Source organism: Pelobates fuscus, chromosome 2 (assembly GCF_036172605.1).
Source record: "Pelobates fuscus isolate aPelFus1 chromosome 2, aPelFus1.pri, whole genome shotgun sequence".
Classification (NCBI taxonomy): domain Eukaryota; kingdom Metazoa; phylum Chordata; class Amphibia; order Anura; family Pelobatidae; genus Pelobates; species Pelobates fuscus.
Genome location: NC_086318.1, coordinates 195,056,269 through 195,075,085, shown reverse-complemented (window position 1 = coordinate 195,075,085; position 18,817 = coordinate 195,056,269). Strand labels below are relative to the sequence as shown.

The following is an 18,817-nucleotide window of genomic DNA, read 5'->3' as shown; positions in this document are numbered from 1 at the left end:
GGAATAAAAATGAACCCCATTGTGGCATACCATTTGTAAAAGTAGACAACCAACAGTATTCAAAATGGGGTATGTCCTGTCTTTTTTAGTAGCCACTTAGTCACAAACCCTGGCCAAGATTAGCATTTATATTGTTTTTTTTTTTTTTCTATTTTTCACACATAAACTGCCATTTCACAGATAATATCCGTATAATACATTTTACTGCTCTAAAACACTCATATTTGTGTAGAGTAATGTCTCACGAGTACAATAGTACCCCTCAAGTACAGGTTTTATGGTGATTTGGAAAGTTACATGGTCAAACATAAGAGTTGTCAGTTTCTGTTTTTGGAAATTGCCATTTGCCAGATTGGCTTTGTTGCCTTTGAGATGGTATTGCAGCCCAGAAATGAAAACTAACCCCACCATGACACATCGTTTGAAAAATTAGACAACCCAGGGTATTCAAAATGGGGTATGTTCAGCCTTTTGTAGTAGCCACTTAGCCACAAACGCTTGCCAAATTTAGCGTTCATATTAGTTGTTTTTGCATTTTTTTTACTCAAGAACTGCACTTTTACTGGTCATTTCATCGTAATGATAAGTTTTACTGTTTTAAACACTCATATTTGTATTCAGAATATTTGTCCCTCTCCAATGGATTTATAAGAAGGGATGGCTTTTTTTGTGTTATGCTACTTACATTTGGACTGCAAAATCTGGACATTGTTGATGAAATTCAACAATGTCTGAATTTGTAATTCAGGCCCTGGACTGAATTTGCTCCCGATTTCAGCCGTATGAAGACTGAAAAAATTAAAAGCTTCAACTCCAGGGCCGAATTGAAAAAAAGATTCCAAACTATTTACCCACAACCTGTGTTGGCAGCCAAAGGGCAAATAGTAAAACCTTTTTTACCTTTTTTTATTTGTGGAGTGTTTGGATTTATCCTTGTGTGTGGACCGCTGTGTTTTTTCTACTACACCCATTACCCTTAGGTGGTTTCCGTGAAGGGGACACTAGGTTTTCCCCCATTAATATGAGTAACCCCCACTGAATGCCCCTGAGGGGGCACAGGGGTGGACTATCTGACCAGCCGCTAGTTTTTCTTGTTTAGTAGACAGGTGGGCACATATGGATGTTTAGTAGACAGGTGGGCACATATGAAATACCTCCATTTTGATAATATAAGGGTCGTATTGACCCTGATTGGATTTTTAATAATTTTATTTATTTTACTTTTTTCAGGTAGCTAGCAAGCCAAGGTTTTTTTGTTTTTTTTAAAGCTATTTGCCTGCTGACTGCTAGTTATTCAAATTATCATTCACTTGCAAAAAGAAAATTAAAGATAATTAACGACTTTCCTGACAGATGCATTCGTAATATCATCGGCCTCATGCAATCTTTGATCAATCCCCAATTCCTGTGCTTTAAATTGTTTTGGATGTGGATAATAGTGACTTTCTGAATGCTTCCTTATGACTGTTACAGATCTGGTTGGACTGACCAAATTCTGACCGCATTTGCCTTTCGTAAATCTGCAAACTGTCACTGCTGTCAAATGTTGTTTAGTGAAAAACTCTGATAATGTTCTATTAACTCAAGAAATGATGACAGATGCAGTTTATTTTTCCAAACAAAAAGATCTAAAAATTATCTAAAGCAATTTTGAACAGGAAATAATCTGGCTAATGTGTTTGTGAGTTAGGCCTACTAAGTTAAATAAAACATTGGTGATTATTTCAATGTTTTGTTTGTATTGTTGGCTTCGTAGGGTCAATGTAAAAAGTATATTTACAATTTCTTAGTTGTCTGCATAGTATGGCTAAAATAAAAAAATACAGCTGGGTTTCTTTCATTACTTTTACAGATCGTTTCTATGGTGTCAGCAGCCAGTAAAGGACTGGTAATTACCCTGTTACCTCTACAGCAATGTTATTTTTATTTTATTTTTTGCAGCAGATCTATTTTTCTATGCACATTTGGTGAGAGAGGAAAATGGTTATTTATCTGTTTACTATGATGTATTGGCTGTGAATAGGCTGTATGGATTTTAGTTCTCTATGGATTTTTTACGTAATTGCCAGTGATGACCTTAAGCTTGCTACAAAACAATAATGAAACTCTTTTGCAGGCTTCAGGTTATCCACATAAGATGATGCATAATTATGTTCTTGACATGCCACAGAAAAAGCAATTCAATAAGGACAAACCCCCAACATCAGTACTCAAAAAACCTCAAAACCCACACTATGCAAATGTCAAAAGCTCTGGATACGGGAAGGCAAGCACACCATTAAAACAATCAAGAAAATTAGATTTAAAGGATTCTCATATGGCGACAAAAGAAAAATCTCCGTCTGATGGCAAACAAAAAGGTATAATATGCAGTCAATACGTTTTTAATGAAGTATTTTTCTCGGTTTGTCCAAGCCAGGACTTGGGGGGGAGGGTGTAGCATGATCTAGATTTAATGACCCTGATTGTATGACAGAGGTTTGAGCCTGTTTCACCGTGTGGAGCAATGTAACGTTCATATTGGTTGCTTCACTTTTATAAAATGACTCTTTACACGTTTTTCACGACTTCTTCACAAAGAAATTCCATATTTAAGGCAAAAATAGCTTAGTTGAAGCCATAGCTGATTTGAAGAATAGGTCCAGTTTATCTTGCAAGTTGACAAGTTATGTTCAGTAAATAACTATAGGATTATTCACAAAAGGGAAAATTCAAATTTAATTTCACATTTAAGGACAAAATGGCTGAATTTGAAATATTGTTTGACAGCTATGCTTCCAGTTTGACTACTTTTACCTTAAATTCTTTTACACTTTAAATTCTCACTTGAGTGAATAACCCCGTGTGTGTGCGCATAACCTTCTTTGTAGGTTTGACATTTCTAGATCAGTACAGTTTTAGTACAGAGATTCCTGTAGAAGAGTATCTGAAACGGCAGAATAATGTGCCGTTTTCAGCAATGTAGATGCAAGCAATAAGTAATTCACTTGAAATAATAACTGCTAAGCAAGTGAATAAAAGGTACTAGTAACTTGATGAAATAATTCTCACTGTTTCCAAGTGAAGCTGCTGTTTCTGCCTGCATGGCTAATGATCAACTGGTAAATCATTTATATAAAGCTTTAGTTAATTCACCCATGCATATTCCGATACTAATCAATTTTTTTTTTTTTTTTTTTTTTTTTTTTTTTTTTTAACACCCACATATGTTGTTTGGAGGGGGGAAAAAACCCCACAAAACACATTAAAAATGATTGTTTTATTGGTATGGTTTTTTTTTTTGCTTTTGGTTTGCTATGTCTGGCATTCCATGTGTACATACTTTTCATGACATTTAATGTGGATAAGTGCAAGATAATGCATCTTGGGCATAATAACCCATGGGCAGAGTACAGAATATAAATTTCTAACCTCAACATCTGAGGAAATGGATTCAGGGGTAATTATTTCAGATGACTTAAAGGACCACTCCACCTAACCAAAAGCACTTTAGCTTACCCTCATTTAACCCCAGCTTATAACGTGCAGATTTCTATGAGAAATCCGAACTTTTATAAATTAACTAGGGAACTCACTCCTGGCTGTCAATCAAACAGCCAGGGAGGATTCCTTCCTACTTCCGTTAGCTCCCATGAGCTAACAGAAGTGACAGGCACACTCTACTTGAGCGTGTCTGCCTCTTCCTAACAGATCTCAGATAAGCTCTTCAGCCTCAGAACTGCACACCCGGCGGGGTGCACACAGTGGTGTGCGTGTGTGTACAAGCCGGCTCACGTGCACACAACAGTGTACATGCGCACGTGGAAACTAAGTCAGAGGCTTCTCAGTGAGAAGTCTCTGGTTAAATCCCTGTGAAGAGACGCAAAGTCTCTTCCAGGAAAAAAAGGGGAGGGCTTACAAAGGCTGCAGTTAATAAGAACTGCATCTTTTGTTATCTCTTTTAGACTATGCTCCTCCCTCGCAATTAATATATTCACTGGGGGTATATTTACTAAATTGTGGGGTTTTGGGGGGAGGGTTGGAGTGGTCCTTTAAAGGTAGGCAGACAATGTAAAAGAGTACCAGGAAATGCTAGCAGGGTGCTTGGTTGTATGGGGAGAGGTATTAGCAGTAGAAAGAGGGAAGCACTCATGCCATTGTACCTCACTTGTAGTATTGTACGCAGTACTGCAGACCGTATCTTCAGAAGGATATTGATACTTTAGAGAGAGTTCAGAGAAGGGCATGTGTAAGAAATTATGCATTTATATTATACTACATCTAAAAGTAAAACTAAACAATGAAAATAATTGTGTATAGTAAATGAATGTTTATCCACACTAAACTGCCCGGAAAAATCTTTCATAATACCTTTCTAGTTATGTTTCTCACAATTACAATAAAATGCATTTATAGTTTTACATTACCAGTTAAATCATGTACAGAATAGCAAAGTGATTTAAAGATTAGCATAACAATCTTGTATAATTAAATGTCTGCCGACCAGAGGGAGGATTCTTGTCAGGAAAACATTTGCAGTGCTTGTTTGCTATTGTCTCTTGTTCAGATCTACAATTCAAATCATTGCACAGTTGGAGAGAGTATAATTGGCAAACACTGAAGTTTCTGGTTTATGGAGAAAGAATACAGCGAATAGTTGCTGTAAATGTCAATGCCCGTGATATAATCTCAAGTTCCAAGCATCAGTCTTTTAAAGGAAAATAACTACTTTATGATCTAAATGTTTCTCTTTTATTCTTCTGTCTTTTTATTAGAAATATTATGCTAATAAAATATTTTGGTCTTGTTCCGTTTGACTTCAGGGGTTGCATAAATTTATTGCATTGTCCTTATATCCCACTGTGGAGATTTTTTTATTCTACTTCTCAAAGAGAAGAGACCATTTGACATGTTAATAATAATACGCTTGTTTAACATTAAGGAATATTATCTGCAACCAGAACAATCCGATTTGCGGAAACGACATCAGGTGCTTCAAAAACCATGAAAACAGACACTTCTGCACAGCAACAGACAGAGCGAATTCCAAAGAGGGATTTTGGTGAAGTGGATATAACTCCTGAATATAATGATGTAAGTAAAGTTTAAATATGAGTTATTGTTTAAAATGGAGTAGCATTATTTTTAGAAATGTAGTTCTACACATGGTTACATTTGATTATAGAAATGATCACGTTAAGCAAGCCTGCTTTGACTGACAATAGCTTCTGTGAAAACATATCAATGAAAAGTTGTATAAACCAGGGATTCCCAATTAATTTTTTCCCATGGAACCCTTTGACATAGTATACCAACATCGTGGACCCCCCAAAACTATTAATGAGTGACTTTTTCATTAACATTTTAAATATTTTGCTCAGAAACTGTTTAGTCTTCTGATATTCCTGAAGCTTTCGTTTGAGAGAAAAAAAAAAAGGCAATGTTTTATCTTTGTACTCTGCGTGGTTTTGGTCAAAATGACAATGTAATTTAGCAGGTGCTAGCAAACTGTTTGAGAAAATGTTCTTGCAAAGTACGCATTGTGCTTGAAGAAAAGGTTTATTGACACTTGTGAATCCAAATAATAAGTAGCTGTTGTCCTATTTTCTTTTCTTTTTTTGAGAAGAAGATTGAGTAGCAGTGTGTGCTTTTGTTTTTTTCTTTGACTTGTCACTTGTCTCTGTTATTTGAGGAACAGAAGATTCAACTTTTTCGGACATGTTTTCTTGATTTCTTGTTGTATCTTCTTTCTCAGTCTCTATAGGTCTCGAACAGTTAAAAGTAGTAATTTTTCTCTAGTTTTAAACAGATGTCCACATTCATGGTGGTTGTTTGAAGGAAAAAAAAAACACTTCTCCAACCTGAAAAAAATACAGATCTCAATACCTGACTGTAAGGGATGTTTTTTTGTTTTTATAAAGCTCTTAGAAATAACTTAATGTAAGCAGGATTTTGAATCCGTCTTGGAGCAAAAAGATTAGAAATATTTTAAACAGATCTCACTACCTAAATGGAAAGGATGCTGTTTTGTTAACAGCTCTTAGAAAGAAAATGTTTTGGTATATCTCACATTTCTACAGATAGTACGCAGAAGAAAAGAAAAAAATTAAATAAAAAAAAATATTTATAGTATATACATACTGTGAATTCTTCCACTCTATCAGAAGCAATGTTGTTGTTTTTTTGGGTATATCACTGATTTATACAGATAGTAAGCAGACTATAAATACTTTTAAAATAAAAGGATTTGTAAATAAGTTTAACAAAAATAAAGTATGAGAAGCCCAACTAAAGTAACTTGTTTTCTAATGCAGACTTTTAACACCGTCACAAAAACCTATCCACAGGTGTCACTAATCTAAAGGGCAGTATCAGTCTAAATGGAAGTAAAATATATAGTTTTCTTAATTTATATTCTGATCTGAGCACCTGAATACTTCCACTCTCTATCCCCGAGTGGATATGGAATTACTGACGGAGGGCAGGCTGACGGCAGGCATGCATAAGTGTGCGGCAATCTTGCGATCTCTGCTGTTTCCGACCTTCCCAGGACAGCAGGGAGTAGCAACCATCTTGGGTGTGGTGATTCACGGCCGAACCCTAATTGGGAAACACTGGTATGAACTATGAATTTAATTAACAAAGGTTCAGAATAATCATGAGCATTGGAAATTTAGATACCAATTGCTATAGGTAAATATTGTTGAAAAGAGTGCTCTACTAAAGCCCAAAGTTCAATGGAGAGCCAGGGAAATATACTAACCTTTTAGGTACTATGCTTTTTAATAGTGCTCAATGCCCCCAATTACCCAATAAAATGTCACGGGGACCTATTTTTACATCGAACCTAGGAATGAACCCCTTACCCACCACATGATGGTGGATGCCATCATGTTGTGCAGGGCTTTAAAGCCCGTTGATTGCATAGACCGTAATCCATTAAAAGTACCAGCAGGGTTAAATCAAACCAATGAACGTTAGGTATCATTGGGTAGCTGAGGGTTCCATGTCTCAGATTGTACCCTGTTAGTGTCCCAAGACTGACAGATGAGCTATGTATAGCGCTCAAGGTGATTAATTTAAATACAGCTGCTAAACAATATCAATCAGCTGCAGTAATTCTGAGTCTGCCCTAGTTTATAACAGGGAGTTTATAACATGTATCTTTCAATATCTGAGGGTCGCATCTTGTCATATGTGGCCATAATTAGCCCCAAACTGACATATGAGCTATGTGCAGTGCTCACAAATTTCTTTAAAAGAGCCGCAATGATTCTCAGTATGCCCCCAATGAGGTAGACCCTCTGGGCCTTAAAAAACACTAGTGAGGTCTCTCAGCAGGCACCTCCACATGATTGGTAATGAGCTTTGCCAGCTGCCCTGCACCGGTCAGTTTCAGGAGCTACAGCATGAGAGGAACTTCTGCAAAAAAGTGTTAAGGGTCTGAATTCTTTTGTCAATCTGATATTTCAGTTTTTACCTGTTGAAGGTATTTGCAATGGTGTCAAAAATCTGTTTTTTGATTTGTCATTATGGGGTAATGGTATTGAAGTGCAGATTGATGTGGATTTTTATTCTTTTTTTTTTATTATTGTAGCATAAGGCTGCAACATAACACAATGGGAAATTGAAGGGTTGTGGATACTTTCTGAATGAAATGTTTGTATACATACATATAATTTATGTAAATTCTAATATATATTTTATTCCAACTTCAAATGGTTAGTCTATGCTCTATAATAATTACCATCACTGTAAGGAGTCAAACTGTTCCTGAGTGGTTTGATACTTCTAGGCGCCCGTGGTACTTTTGGTCTTCTGGGTATCACTAAAGCGGAAGTGCTTCTTATACTTTAGCAGATTGTACATTGGCTGAGAGAATTAGATGTCTGTCTTAGCGAATTAATAGTGTTCATATATCAACAACATTGATAATGTTAAAGCAGAATGTGCAAGCCCAGGTGGAGCGCCTGATAGACCCAGTTAAGTATCAAACTGTTTGCAAGCAGATTCACTTCTTATAATGCCAGTGGGCTGAAGTGGTAGTGGTACATATACTACCCTATTAACATATTCATTTTATTTCTGGATAAAACGGATTCTGTTCTTTTACAGCACAATTTCCATAGAAGTACTTATGGAATCCTCTTGAGAAATGAAGCTTTATCTCAGTCCCTAAATGCCAATGATGAAGCCCTCGGCGTGTGTGCAAGATTACTGAATGTAAAACAACAACTAGAGACTGAAAAGCTTGTGGCAGACATTTCCAAAAAGGAGGAAGAACTGCAACAGAAAACAGAACAAGAGAGAGAAAAATATCAAAAGGAATGTAGTCTTCTTAAACAGGAAAATTATATGCTTAGAGCAAAGGTACAGTTGAAAATAACATCTGGAAAATTTAGTTAAGTCCAGAAATATATGGACACTGACACAATTGTTATTATTTTGGCTCTGTACTCCATCGTGATGGATTTGAAATAAAACAACCGAGATGTAATTGAAGTGCAAACTTTCAGCTTTAATTCAAGAAGTTGAACAAAAATATTGTGTGAAACATCTAGAAATTGCAACCATTCTCATACACAGGCCCCTTATATCAGGGGCTCAAATGTGATTGGCCGAATTAACACAATTATAAATAAAATGTAAATTTTTAATACTTTATCGAGAATACTTTGCAAGCAATGACTGCTTGAAATCTAGACGCACGGACATCACTAAACGCTGGGTTTTCTCCTTTGTGATTCTTTGCCAGGCCTTTACTGCAGCTGTCTTCAGTTGTTGTTTATTATTGGGTCTTTCTGCATTAAGGTTTATCTTTAGTAAGTGAAATGCATGCTTGATCAGGTGATTGACTCGGCCAATGGAAAATATGCCACTTCTTTGCCTTAAAAAAAACTCTGGGTTGCTTTCGCAGTATGTTTTGGGTCATTGTCCATCTGTAAAGTGAAGTGCTGTTCAATCTGCTTTGCTGAATTTGGCAGAATCTGAGCAGACAATATATCCTTATGCACTTCTGAGTTCATCCGGCTGCTTCTGTCTTCTGTCACATCATCAATAAACACTAGTGACCCAGTGCCATTGGAAGCCAAGCATGCCCACGCCATCAAACTGCCTCCACCATGTTTTACAGATGATGTAGTATAATTCGGAGCCTTCTCCATACTTTTTTTTTTATTTAATTTTTTTAATCATTCTGGTATAGGTTGATCTTGGTTTCATCTGACCAAATAATGCTGCTCTAGAACTGGTCTGGCTTTTTAAGATGTATTTATTTATTTTTTCCCCGCAAATTTTAAGCGCTGGCCTTTCTATTCTTGATGGTTTGCATCTTGTGGTGAATCCTCTGTATTTGTTCTTGTGAAGTCTTCTCTTCATGTTAGACTTGGATAATTATATTATTACCTCCTGGAGAGTGTTCTTCACTTGGCTGGATGTTGTGAATGTGTTTTTCTTTACTATGGAAAGGTACCTACGATCACCCAGACATGTTTTACTTGCATTGAGCGTTCATGTGACTGCATGTTGTGGGTTCACAGCAGCAGTTTCCAAATGTGAATGCCACACCTGGAATCAACTCCAGACCTTTAACTTGTTTTATTGATAATGCAATAACAAAGGAATAGCCAACACCTGTCCATGAAACCGCTTTTGAGTCAATTGTCCCCTTGAAAAATACATATTAAAGAGCTGTAATTTCTCAACCCGTCCTCCAGTTTGGATATGAATACCATCAAATTAAAGCTGAGAGACTGCACTTTAAGGCTATATTCATTATTTAACTGGCACATTAATTTATTTTGGTAAACTGCAAAAATAAAACAACTTGTCCAAATATTTCCAGACTAAACTGTGTATGTATAGACCGCACAAAGAACAAGCAACGTAAAAATCTTTCCACCATTAGTCAATAGACATGAAGTCACCTTTAATGTCATTTGAATTGATGCATTGCTCTGAAGACCTTTCATTTGAAATAGCATGTGCTGTGTTCACCATGTTATTTAGTTACATGCAGAAGAAGAGAAAAGAAAGAAAAAAGTTCATCTCATTGGGGAACCTGGAGCACCTGTAACTGAAGAAAAACTACGTTGTGTACAGCAAGAAATTGAAGAGCAAGAAACTATTCTTCAAGGTTATCAACAGGTATTCTTAAAATGTTAATTTAACAGCATTGCTAATTAACTTGAATGAGCAGTTTAATTCTTTCTGTTTAATGACTTTAAGGTCAATCTTGCATGCAGCATTTTAAATGTATCTCACAAACACCTGCTGCACACAATAACCCTTATTGAAAACAGTGGGAATACCAGAATTGGTTAGTAGATATTGTTTTTTTTTTTGTTTGTTTTTTAAGATTACAATGAAGTAGTACCGGATTTCTTTGTTTTCGTATTTATTTATTGTAGTAATTTCAGTTCAGGACTTGACAAATACCTCTTGAATCTAAAAGCCAAAACTGAAAGGTAAAACCAGGAATACATTTCATTAATAAGCAATACATACACTCAATTAACCATACTCGCTGACACACGTTATGCCATTCTCTCCCACACACAAACAACTACATTCACATTGAAGCCTCATTAGGCATACTCACATCTATATACCAAAATAGTTATCCGTTCTGCTTTAACCACACACAAATAACTAGCCAATCACTCACACAAATGTACATACTGACAAAGAGACTTGCAACTGTATTAAATATGCCTCTGTTTATGCCTGCTGTTTACCTGTGTAAGCAGAAAGAGGTAGAGGAGATGCTATCATTTTTGCCTGGTGTCTTGCTCAGAATGGACTGTCTGTGCATTCTTTGATGGTAGAGGCAACTTCATGGCTTTTTTTTTTAACTATCACATGGCACCCTGTCTCTCTGCATCGGAAAGATGTGAAATGTCACTTCACTTCCTGATGCTGCATGGAATACAGAGACCAACACAGCGTTTTAATCGACTTAAATGCGAAATCTTAAATGAGACAGAAGTGAGTATTTGTGTGGATAGGGAACATATGGATGAAACATGTCATTGCTTAAAGTGTACTTGTCATAGTACAGAAAATTTCAATTCTCTTTTGAAGAGCAGAATATTATATGTATAGAAGAATTACTAGCAAATGTATAGATTGGGAGAAAATTCTAGGTCTTTCTCGCACCTGTCAATCTATTCCTTGGCATGTTTACTACTATCAGGAGATCATCATATTCCTGAGCACACTGATCAGTTAATGTGAGCAGACTTTATTGGAGCGTCGTTTGGGATCTGCTATAGAGCCTCTATCAAGCATAATACAAGAGCTTGATAGCAGAGCCGAATCTTTGCTCCAATAAAGTCTGCTTACAATAATTAACCATTGTGCTAGGTAATTTGATTATTTGGGACTCGCCAAATCGGTATTGGAGTAAAACGTAACTAGTGAATGACCAACCAGATGCATCTCTGTGTCTTGTCATAAAGCCTTATGTTATAGGGAGATTCTTCCCTGGCGGCAACTCCAACAGCTTCAATGAAAAGAAAAAGGCATCATTTTCAGTAAAATGTTACATCACAATGTATTTTCTTTGATCTTTTAATTAAAATGTAATTATACAAACATATGACTGCTGTAGGGTCTAGTGGGCAATTACCACATCAGCAGAAAATTATAAAATTAAATTCTAAAGTTCACACACTTTGCAGTAATGTGAACTAAAGAATGTAGGAAAGTTTTCAGAAACTTTTTAAAGAATGCTTTCTGTGTCGGGTGAATGTGTGAGTCTCGGCCACGGAAGTGATTTGTCTTCTTCATGACAGAGAAATGAGCATTGAGACTGCAGCGGCATGATCTTTATACCAAAACCACTTAATTATGCTAATATTATATTATAGCTAAGTTGTAAATAGTTACAGTTAAGTTTTAAGTAGTTGTGTGGTGGTTTTCATTTAAACATTTATACCATTACATTATATGTTATGTTATAGTGTTATTTCTATCACTTCAGGAAAATGAAAAACTGTACCAGCAGGTGAAAGAACTTCAGATAAGAAATAAGCAAAATGAAGAACAAATGTTTCAAGAAAATTTGTCATTAAGAACTGAATTGGCAACTCTAAGGTAATAATACATTTAGGAAAGCAAAAAGTAAAATTTGTAAATTGCTCAGTTATTTAATTGGTTTGCTAAAGTGGATCTTTTGTCTTTTTTTCTTCTTCAAAATGCAAATCCCAAATTTCCCACGACGGCCCCATATTGTGTGTTTGTTTTTTTGTTTTTTTTATAATTATGCTTTTCCCCCCCCCCACAGTTATACATAAATTGTAGGGAAGAAGTTTTCGTATGTCTGACCTACAGGATAACAAAGGGTGATTGTCTAGTCAAACTCCATAGCCTTTGTCAAATTTGACATTGGCCTCCTTCAGCAATACTTGTATCCCTTTCACATCACTTCTCTTTGGGAAGTTTAGTGCCACTGATCACCAGTGTTGAAACTCTCGCAATCGCAAGAGTTAATGCAATTGAACTGGTCCCAGCGCAAGAAAAGGTTGGAGAAGGATGTAAGTGGCACTTATGAAAGAGATCCATTGGCTGCCTAAGTGACAGACCCCTGTGCATATCGCTGTAGGATTATTCAAGGTGCCATGCCAGATCTAAAAGAAAATGTGATTCATCAGATACATTTCTATCATGACCAGCATTAAATTTTTCAGCAATCTAAGCTACAGTAGCTCTTTTGATTGATAGGACTAGACGGGCTAGCCTTTGCTCCCGACATGCCTCAATAAGCCTTGGGCGTCCATGATCCGGACACTGGTTCACCGGTTGTCCTTCCTTGCGCCACTTTTGTTGGGTATTAACCTCTGCATACAATGAACACCCTGCAAGTCTTGCCATTTTGGAGATTCTCTGACCCCGTCATCTAGCCATTACTATTTGTTCCTTGTCAAAATCATGCAGATCTTCTTGCTTGCTTGCCTATTTTTCCTGCTTCCAACAAATGAACTGACTGTTCATTTGCTGCCTAATATACCCACCCTTTGACAGGTGCCATTGTAACAATATAATCAATGTTATTCACTTCACCAATCAATGGTTTTAACCCCATCCCGCCATTACGGTGTTCCATGCCGTCACCCATACTAATGGGCTTTAAACCCATTGCGGCGGAATGGAACACCGTAACTTTCCTCCACCGCAATCCGCTACTTGGGGACTGCCTGACAGGCGAGGCGGTCCCCCCCACAGAAAATTAAGCCCTCACGGGTCATGTAATCGCTCTCACAGAGCGATCACTTGGTCCCAATAGGCGTCTTTGGAGATGCGTGCAGGGGGACTGCCTGTAGATGCTTTGCAAAAGAGCCTTTAAGAACTTTATACAAAGGAAAATATACATGTTTAGAGTGTAGTGTCAGTATTTGGCATGAATATTTATTTTGTATACCTAACAAGATCATTTTGCAAATTAAATCCGAATAGCAAAACTGAGGCAAAAGTAACCAGATTGTGACGAGTTAGTTATTACTAAACTAAATTTTCTGCTAAATGAAGGAACACGATAGGGTCAGGAACACAAACATGTATTCCTGACCCTATAGTGTTAAAACCACCGTTTAGGGGGCTTGCTCCACCCTTAGCCCCTTTAAAAAGTAATAAAACTTACCTTATTTTGATCTGCCTCCTTGCTGACATCACCAGAATTTACAATTTCTGCCTATCCAATGCTTTTCTATAGGGAAAGCATTGGTTTGGCTGAAATCGGCATGGGGGTGGGGCCAAACAGCTTGGCCAATCAGCACCTACTCATAGAGATGCATTGAATCTCCATAAGGAAAGTTCAGCGTCTCCATGCAGAGCGTGGAGAATCTGAACGGCAGAGGGGAAATGAAAACACTGCTTTAGTGGTTCTGGTGACAATAGTGTCCTTTTTAAATATTAAAGGGAAAACTGAGGCAAAATGAAAAAATCTCTAAGTAATGTCTTATTTTATATTATAATAATATATAATGACAACATTTGTGGTAATGTTCCCAGTGTTACAGAATGAAGCAAGCCTGAGAGGTCTCTACTGTGCTACGTAGAGAAAATGCTAAGGAGACATACTGCAGTGCTAAAAGAAAGGGAAAAAAAAGCTGCCTGCCCGGCTCCTGGAACTACATGTCACAGGCGTCGGGCAGTACAGCCTGTGGCATTTATTTAATCACCCTATATCTAGATGTCATCTAGATTTAACTTTGAGGAACAGTTCTGACTTTTGTCACAAACAGGAAGGGGGACTGTCCAGTGACCACAGCAAATATTAAAATATAACTTTTAATAGCTATTATTATAAAAAGAACTGGAAAAATATCCGGTGCTAAACGAACAAACACATACAAAGAAAGGGAAAAAACCCTAGATAAAGGGTAAAGTAGATCCCTATGCACTCAAAATGTTATCTCCAACGAAAATTCTCCTATGGAGGGATTAACTAGGTGAATAATCCTGTATTAATGATATAAAGTCTGAGGATCTCCTATGAAGGGATTAACTAGATGAAAAAACCTGCATATATGATACAAAGTGTCTACTAGGTGAGAAGGAAAAGGCTCATGGAGTAGAAATGAATAAATAGCAGAAAGTAACAGCTAAGCTGTTACAATAACAGCGATCAACAGGAGATAGAGATAAAATAGGTGCTAGGTAGACCGTGTAACTGATATAGCGAAAAATCCCTGCTATAGCTACAATCTAAAATTCGTAGAGAGGACAATTAGCTCAGCTAGAAAATCCTAGACTGAATAAATGATCCTAGAGAAGCAAAGTTAGCTTCATCTCTTTATAAAACTTTCTGTCGAGGGTTTTAATACCCAGCACTTATTGAAGCCTTCATCTCTTTATAACACTTCCTGAAAAATAATGTTGAAAACTTTGCAAACTAACCTCAATGCTTGAAAAGAGTTAATAGTTTCCTCCAGGAGATAGTGAAAGAAAAATAAACAATAAATGACCTATTTGTTAGAGCACCTAATCAAATGATATGTTTTGCATGTAAAATATCACCGTATGCTTTTTTTATTCTTGCCAGAGGTGTCATCTTGAATCATAGATAAAGACTTCCTGAGGCATAAGAATAATAAACTCATTCCAATTGGTCCTTTATGTATTTGTGCCCCTACATTTTCTGCATAACTGGCATAGGCTGATTTTTTTTTTTGTGTGTGCAAATTTGAAAGACCTATGTGGATTGGCCATTTGTACTTTCATAGACCTATAACCCCACTCTACTCATTTCTACTTTCTCCACCAATTTCCTCTTTATCTATTAATGCCTTTCCTTCTTTCCTAATGCTGTACAACTTTCTGTAATTAGTACGGAGCCTTGACCATTAATGATGGATCAGATTTCTTTAATGCTACACATTAAGTTGTATTGAATACTATTGGTTGCACTGACCTACCGTACTTTTGTATTATGCATGTTGATTGCACTTTTTGTTACGATTTCCCTTTATATTTGTTATATTTTATATTATTGTAACTCTTATTATTGTAATTCAATAAAACTGCTGAAAAGAAAAAAGCATTTGGCATAGTTATGCGTAAATTAATATTCTCATTATAAGGAAGCAAATTTTCTTTAAATACTATATCTCCCAAATGTACTTATGGGCACGGCAAGAGAAATTGTAACTATAGTGAACTGTCTTTAGGACTGAAGAGAACTGATGTTAATATAAGTGAAAGTTTCCTTTTATGCATGTAAGGCAGACAATGTACATAAAGTACATTGGCTTTACATTTTGTTTTCTTTTGTTCCAACTTAGAGAGCAGATAAATACAAATGCCATAAAGAAGCAATGTGCCCACATTGGTGATGATTCCAAGAATTCAAGTAATACAGAATTAATGAATGAGCTACGTGTCCTTCAGGTAAATAGATTATTTTAGTACTGTTGTAAATGCTAGAAAAATCTGTGAACCATCTATTTTCCATCTGCAGTTGTAAAAGTTAGTTGTGTAATGTTACAGAGTGTATAACCTATTGCATAGCAATATTTTCAATTAGCCTGTAATTATCTTTGGTTTTACTTTGGGCTGCAAGCATTGATAGTATGTTCTTTGGTCACAGATGAGTTCCTCAAATTTGACCCTTAGTGTGCAGAAATTGCAGACAACACATATATCCCTCCCCATTGATTTTAAAATGTATTAAGTAGCTATGCAATGCTAGAATATATGTTTACAATTCATACATGTAGAAAGGACGACTTTGAACAAGGTGGATAAATCTTTAAAGTGACACTATAGTCACCAGAACAACTACAGCGTATTGTATTTGTTCTGGTGAGTATAATCATTCCCTTCAGGCTTTTTGCAGTAAACACAGTTTTTTTTTTTTTTTTTTACCACATTTAATTTGTGTATACCTGAGTAGCATTCTACATAGGGTGGGTAATTTTTCAGGGGGTAAGTAGTTGCCCCACGAAGTCCATTGAAGTCATGAATACATTGACTGAAACCCTTCAGCTATAGCATTTAAGTTCTCTCTGAGGAGATTTGTGTGACTTCTTCCAGGCATAGGTTCTTGCCAGTGGCTTTAGATTCACAGCGAATATGGCAAACTATATTCTCCTCCTTTTTGGAGAACATTTCTGGGAACATTTTGGTCTGAAATGACAAAGACATACAGTTAAACTTGGTTTTCAAGGCACTCTTTTGTTCTATATAAGCAAATGTCTCGCCCTATACATCTATGATATGTCCCTGAGGAGATTAAAGAAGCCATCCTAAAAGTTAAGATCGGATAAGATATAAATTATAATTTACAATTACTTAAGAAATAAATGAAAGCATTAAAGAATATGAGAATAAAAGAATACCTTAACGGGGGGCAGAGCTATCTGAGCACTGGAGTAGTCGCACCACTTTGAGCTCTGTGTTTATTCCAGCGATTTACCAAATTTTATGGTGGATTTTGGGCACCTACCTCACCGCACAATACCCTCCCAGGCTTGGAAATACAAATGGGCCAGAAAACTAAGAAGCCCAAGGGCATCGGGGGCCCCACTAGCCGCGATATAGGCGATCTTCTGCAGAACTCGCAGAGGGCCACATGGGAGAAAATGTCACTGGGAGACTAAGAATCCTCTATCTCCTCCGAGGGCGCATCCCTGGATCCCAGAGAAGGGACTTTTCTGGGCCCAACATCTGAACCCAGAAGCAAGAAGTCTCAGGCAGGGGAACCGGTCACAGTGGACCTGCTTAAAAGCATGCTTGACGAACTCCGACATAACCTTAGCGCCGACATGGCCTACTTTAAAAATGCCATAGAAGGCGCCACCACCAGGCTCACGCTCTTAGAAGTGGCTGACCTCCAACAGCAGAAGCACAGTACAGCCGAGAAGATTGAAGCAATAGAGGTCTGGGACGCAGATATAATGTAAAGATCCATGGGATTCCCGCAACTATAGGCCTCGCTGAACTACCACACTTTGTTCGGCGCCTACTCGCCACCCTACTTCCGCCCAAACAGGCAAAGGCAATCAAACTGGATGGCATGTTTCAGCTGTCGAACCCAGCCAAGGCACCCACTACCGCCACCACTGATCTCATTCTGAGATATCAATCCCTCCAAGATAATGCCCTCCTGATGGCAGCCTCTCGGGGGAAGATCCCATGCAAATTTGAAGGTGCGGACCTGCTCCTGTTCCCAGACCTGACGCGGAATACCCTGATGTGTAGTAGAAAACGCTGTAGCCGCTCCTGCAACATATCCGCTCCAACAATATCCCTTATCGCTGGGGAACACCTAGGCTTCAGTTTATGCACCTAGGGACTACCTATCGGGCTCAAAACCTGCAAAATCTGGATTCCCAATTGCGGAAGTTGAGCCTACAAGACACACGGCAGATTAACAGACCAGGCCTATCTCGGCTGGATCCTGCTACTGTGGTGTAATTTACTCCTGGGGCGACCCGACATACTCCTCCAGGAACAGATGCCACATGATGGCCCACAGTCTTGGGAGAAGAAATCCATGCCCCACCCCAAGGGTGCCCCAACTGCTAGATAATGTTATGTTGTAATTGTTCTGTTTTAATTTTATTTTATGTTTTCCTCTGATTCTGTTTTCCTTTGGTCATAAGCCTAGACTCTCAAGATAGCCACGCAGTTTCTTACGTGAAAAGTATGCCACACAACTTACCCAGACACCCACACATGCTACAGTTATTTCTCTTAAGCGATGCTACATAAGATGGCTCCTTTATCCCCCTCCAGATTTAGCCTAATGTCACACTTTACTGCCTTCCTATGTCTCTGGAGAGGGTGACCTCGCGGGCACATTGATCTATCCAAATTGCTTGCCTAGTCAGATAAACACAATGTCCCTGGGAATTGACTAATGTGCATTACTTCTCTGCTGCCTTAACCGGTTATATTTTATTCTATTCTATTATAAAAACTCATTCCGCATGTATTCTTGTACTTGCTCTGAACCCATCATCCGACCGCCTTCTATGTATTGCATGGCAATGAACTACTATTGTGTTCATCTTTTGTAGAATGATCTAAATAAAGAATTAAAATACCTTGGCAATAAAGAAAAATGATTTTGGGCAGCAAAACCAAACACTGTCTTTTTAAATTTTCACTTCATTTTTGTTAACTTGCCGCATTGTCTCTGTAAGAGTTCCAAGAGCCACATATGCGTCCAAACACCCAGAACACGAACATACTCTGTGCATATAGAACTTGGAAATGCCTAGTGTCCATGATTCAAGGCTGGCTTATGTGCAGCAGAGACTGGAGGAGAGCCAGCAAATTCTGCGGGACATATAGGCCCGGGAGAGATGCTATAACTTGAATTTAGCTGCCAAGA

The 18,817-nt window shown here is 37.6% G+C and overlaps 1 protein-coding gene across 2 annotated transcripts in view; it reads left to right on the top strand.

Moving 5' to 3' along the window:
* CEP162 (centrosomal protein 162) overlaps positions 1-18,817 on the top strand; it is a 144,442-nt gene that overhangs the window by 75,486 nt on the left and 50,139 nt on the right. For both annotated transcript variants that reach the window (XM_063443060.1, XM_063443059.1), the window contains 6 exons: positions 2,117-2,360; positions 4,922-5,073; positions 8,095-8,349; positions 9,988-10,125; positions 11,963-12,075; positions 15,762-15,867. In XM_063443060.1, coding sequence (XP_063299130.1) covers positions 2,117-2,360; positions 4,922-5,073; positions 8,095-8,349; positions 9,988-10,125; positions 11,963-12,075; positions 15,762-15,867 — 1,008 coding nt within the window. The remainder of the gene's footprint in view (positions 1-2,116; positions 2,361-4,921; positions 5,074-8,094; positions 8,350-9,987; positions 10,126-11,962; positions 12,076-15,761; positions 15,868-18,817) is intronic.